We start from the raw sequence: 3,878 nt of genomic DNA, 5'->3' as shown, positions 1-3,878 counted from the left end.
TTGTTAAAAATTGGCACCGAAAAAAAACTGGCGGTTTAACCCCGGCCGACCCTAATTTAAAAAATTACAGGTGCTCGTACAGCAGCAGGTGACAATAACAAAAACGTAAATCTTGATGACATTAATAAACCTCCGCTCCCGGGATTTATCCGTAAAGATGGCAATGAAGAAAAGGTAAGCCAAAGTATATTGAATTAACAGTTTGGTTGGATAATGTAGTTAGGCTGCAAATGTTATTTCCGCATTAACATGTGGTTTACATTCGCTTCTCTTCAAAATGCCAACGCATTTTTGCAAAAAAAGAATATTCTGAAACTGCTATCTTTCGCATGCTCTTAACTTCCGGCTGCTTCATGTCAGCCTATGAAAAGAAGTTTATTACATGGTGTTTTAAAGAATTTATTTTGAAAATAACAGGTACACTGTGGCCAGAATATTTGGATTTGTAAGATGACTTATGACAATGCCGTATTTAATGCACGTTCAGACGGGATGTTCGTAAAAAATATGGCTCTCGCTATTTTTGGGGATAAGGAACTGAAAGAATCGAGCGTAACAGGTGCACCATCCAATCGCACCAAGAGTGATCCGAAGCCCTCGCTGAATCCCACAAAGGCACTTGCTGTTCGCGGTAAGTATCCATTTTTATATTGCATTAATAATCAAGTTAATTTAATCGTTCATCTCTACGTGACATCGGCTTAGGGGAGCACTTTTTATTGACTTGTAGTCTTAAAAATTAATGATGCCACGAAACTTTTGTGGAAGCAATAAAAGAAAAGTTGCCAAATGTTCGGAAACAAATTACTTTTTTAATTAATATATTTACACGGGCTTTTTATATTTATTTATATATTTACACGGACGTTTAAAATATTGAATTACTATCCTTTTCTAAAAAGGAGATGTGAAGTTTATTGTTGTCGCTTTTCCGCGATGCCGATTAGTTCTCTTGCTGCGCTTACTTCATTTGCAGCTGTCATTGTATATTTTGACAGTTGTGTATAATAGGGTTAATAGTGAAATGTTAAAGATAAATAGCACGCGCGTAGCGCGCGTATGTAGTGTCTAGTGTATTTAAATAACGTGTAGAAAAGTTATTTTTTTAAACACCACCGAACAACCACTCTCGTGTGATTTCCATAGCGCTATTTTTATGTCGTACTCACGCGATCACGTATTTTTTAGCCTTTTCTTAGGGTGACCTGCATGTAGGTCACACCCCAAATCGTTAATCCAATGTTTTAAAAGGCATACATTTTTCTTAAAAAATTTTAAACATGATTGATGCACTTCGTAAAATTTAGCGTTTACCCCAAGATATATACCCCCCAAAAAATAATTTAATTATACTTTTTGTTACTGTCGGTTGGTGTTCCATATGATATAACCTTCATAGAAGTAAATATATTTTACAGATATATTCAGGTACTTTTTGGAGTCATATCGTCGCTATGATAAGGACAAGATTGAAGAGTTGGTAGGGGATTACCAAACGTTTATAAGACAAAAAATCTCTGACATGAACAGAGTCACCAAACGCGTCGTGAAGACGACAAGTAAGTTAATAAATTTATAATTTTTTGTAGACAGCAATAGGACGAGCTAACCACGACTTACTCCCAAGTCATGATTTAAGCTTATTCTAAAATTGCATAAACGTAGGGTTGTAGGATTAGGAGTAGTGGAGTAGTAGTGGAGTAGTAGTGGAGTAGGAGTAGTAGGATGTTGTACAACGGATCAATCTACAATAGAGTAAAGATACCGTTATAAACTTGATTACAGCAACCTGCAAACAAAGTGCAGTTTTTTGTTCCAAACTTGGAGCAGTACTTTCTTCGATAAAAACAATAAAAACAAAAAACACTACAATAAAAAAAAGAATTTCCAACTTGAGATCTTGAGAGTTGTTTTCACGTGTATTTCGATAAAAAGAATGATGGCGGCGTGGTCACGTGAATAACAGCACTCTGGTTAGTTGGCTCGTATGTTTACATCTGGCGTAGTCGTGAAAGATGAAGTTCAACCATCTTCCACAACACGCTCTACAACCGGAAGTACCGCTTTACAACCACGCCTTACAAAACTCTTACAACTATTTACGACCACGTTTATGCAATTATAGAATAGCCTTTATTTCCAGTAAAAATTTAGTTTAAAAATTTTAAATTTGGAAACAATATAAAAAGTAAGTTAAAGGCTTATGTGTGTTGTAGACAAAAAAGGACCAAAAAATAAGAGCGCACCTCCAGATAACTGTGACAAAAATCGTAGCAACAGCAACAGCAGCAGCAGCAGCAGCAACAGCAGCAGTAGCAGTTCTAGCAGTGACAACAGCGATGACAACAGCGATGACTGATTTGTCATTTTCCCCTTTTTCCCTTTTTTTCCCCTTTTTCTATATTAGTAGAATATATATATTCTACCTATATAGAAATTTAATCGCGGTTATATATATATGATATATCGTATAATAAAGATGATCATTCGAGATATCATTTGATATTGTTATACGATACTATTTGTCCCACGTTACATTTCTTTTTTTTTACCGATAATATATCGTACTCACATTTCTTTACTGCTGTGTACTCGGACTTGCCGCTATCATCGGTTACGCTTCTTTATAAGATTTGTGTTTCATTATTATTTCGCTGAACTAATCGAACTTCGTGAGCGGCTGTCATAGCATATTTTGACAGTTGTGTGTAATATTAAAGCTAAATAGCGCGCGCGAAACGCGCGTCTGTGATGTCTAGTGAAAAAAAAAAAAACGCTTGCTTAGTTATAATACGCTAATCATTGTCTAAAATATTAAAAGAATTATTTTTTTAGCTGAAGCGTTTGCTGAAAAACGATAACAATTTTGCGCGATAACAGTGTCGAAAAGAGCTGTATTATTTTGCTTCAGTTTGACTCGGTTCAGTGACGTTTTAGAGAATACGCGCCCCTTTAATTCGAACGAGCGGAAATATCTTGTTGCTCCTCGAGATACATTGTCAGTGATCAAGCGCAACTTAATTCCGTTAATCGTTAGCACGCTATTTACTGTGCTATACCGCATATATTGACCTTCAGCGTTGATTACTTGATGTCATGATGATTATGTGCTTTACGGAAAATATCAATTGTAAATGCCTACTTGCTTATTAATAGAAACTGTTGACACGTCCATCGCATCACGACGCACGAGTGCTTTAATAAATAATAATGTGAATACGTGGATACCCCATAATGTAAATTGAGCAATAAAGAAGCGATTCTGGTCGGTTTTCTCGCGATCATAAAGTGTCCCAAGGTCGCATTATAACAGCTGCGATTCAATTCTCTTATGTAAGCGAGATTTGACTTTGAAGAATGCAAAATAATTCGAATCTAAATCGCCGTGAGTTTATTTTTAAGTTTAGTAAAAAGTATTACATATAAAAGTTTCGAGTCATGTTATCCTCGCAAATTATCTGTAATTTTTATGCGCTTTTTTACGATGTCTGCAAAAATCGTACTTTTGATCGTACTTTTTCGACTCGGAGTCGGGTCGAGTCAGCAAATCGAATACGCTATAAGTGATTTTCGTATAAAAATTATTAAATGTATTTGACAATTTAACAATTTATTTATCACGATAGAATAAATAGATATTACAAAATCATTAAACAGTAATGCGTATTTATTTAAAAATTATTATAATATTGTTAAAAATTACACTGAAAAAAAAATTTATTACAATTAACGAAATTTGACTTGTTTCAAGTAAATGATTTCGTTCAATAGTACTAAAGAAATATTTATTTGAATCAAGATACAATTTTTCTTTGGAACAAATAAATATTTCCTAGAAAATGTTAGCCGTTTTGTCGGCTAAGAGGGATCGGGCTCCG

General features: G+C 34.8%; 1 protein-coding gene across 1 annotated transcript; it reads left to right on the top strand.

Moving 5' to 3' along the window:
* The first annotated feature begins 71 nt into the window (after positions 1 to 71).
* Positions 72 to 2,442, top strand: LOC112456455 (corepressor interacting with RBPJ 1-like). The gene is made up of 4 exons (XM_025018991.1): positions 72 to 174; positions 418 to 631; positions 1,419 to 1,559; positions 2,217 to 2,442. The coding sequence occupies exons 2-4, from the start codon at positions 451 to 453 to the stop codon at positions 2,357 to 2,359; spliced, it is 465 nt and encodes a 154-aa protein (XP_024874759.1). The 5' UTR covers positions 72 to 174; positions 418 to 450; the 3' UTR covers positions 2,360 to 2,442.
* Positions 2,443 to 3,878: the final 1,436 nt, after the last annotated feature.

The sequence above is a fragment of the Temnothorax curvispinosus genome, unplaced genomic scaffold, assembly GCF_003070985.1.
Source record: "Temnothorax curvispinosus isolate PA1 unplaced genomic scaffold, ASM307098v1 QBEX01006876.1, whole genome shotgun sequence".
NCBI classification, from domain to species: domain Eukaryota; kingdom Metazoa; phylum Arthropoda; class Insecta; order Hymenoptera; family Formicidae; genus Temnothorax; species Temnothorax curvispinosus.
Note: the sequence above shows the minus strand (reverse complement) of the source record. Positions and strands in the feature narration are given on the sequence as shown.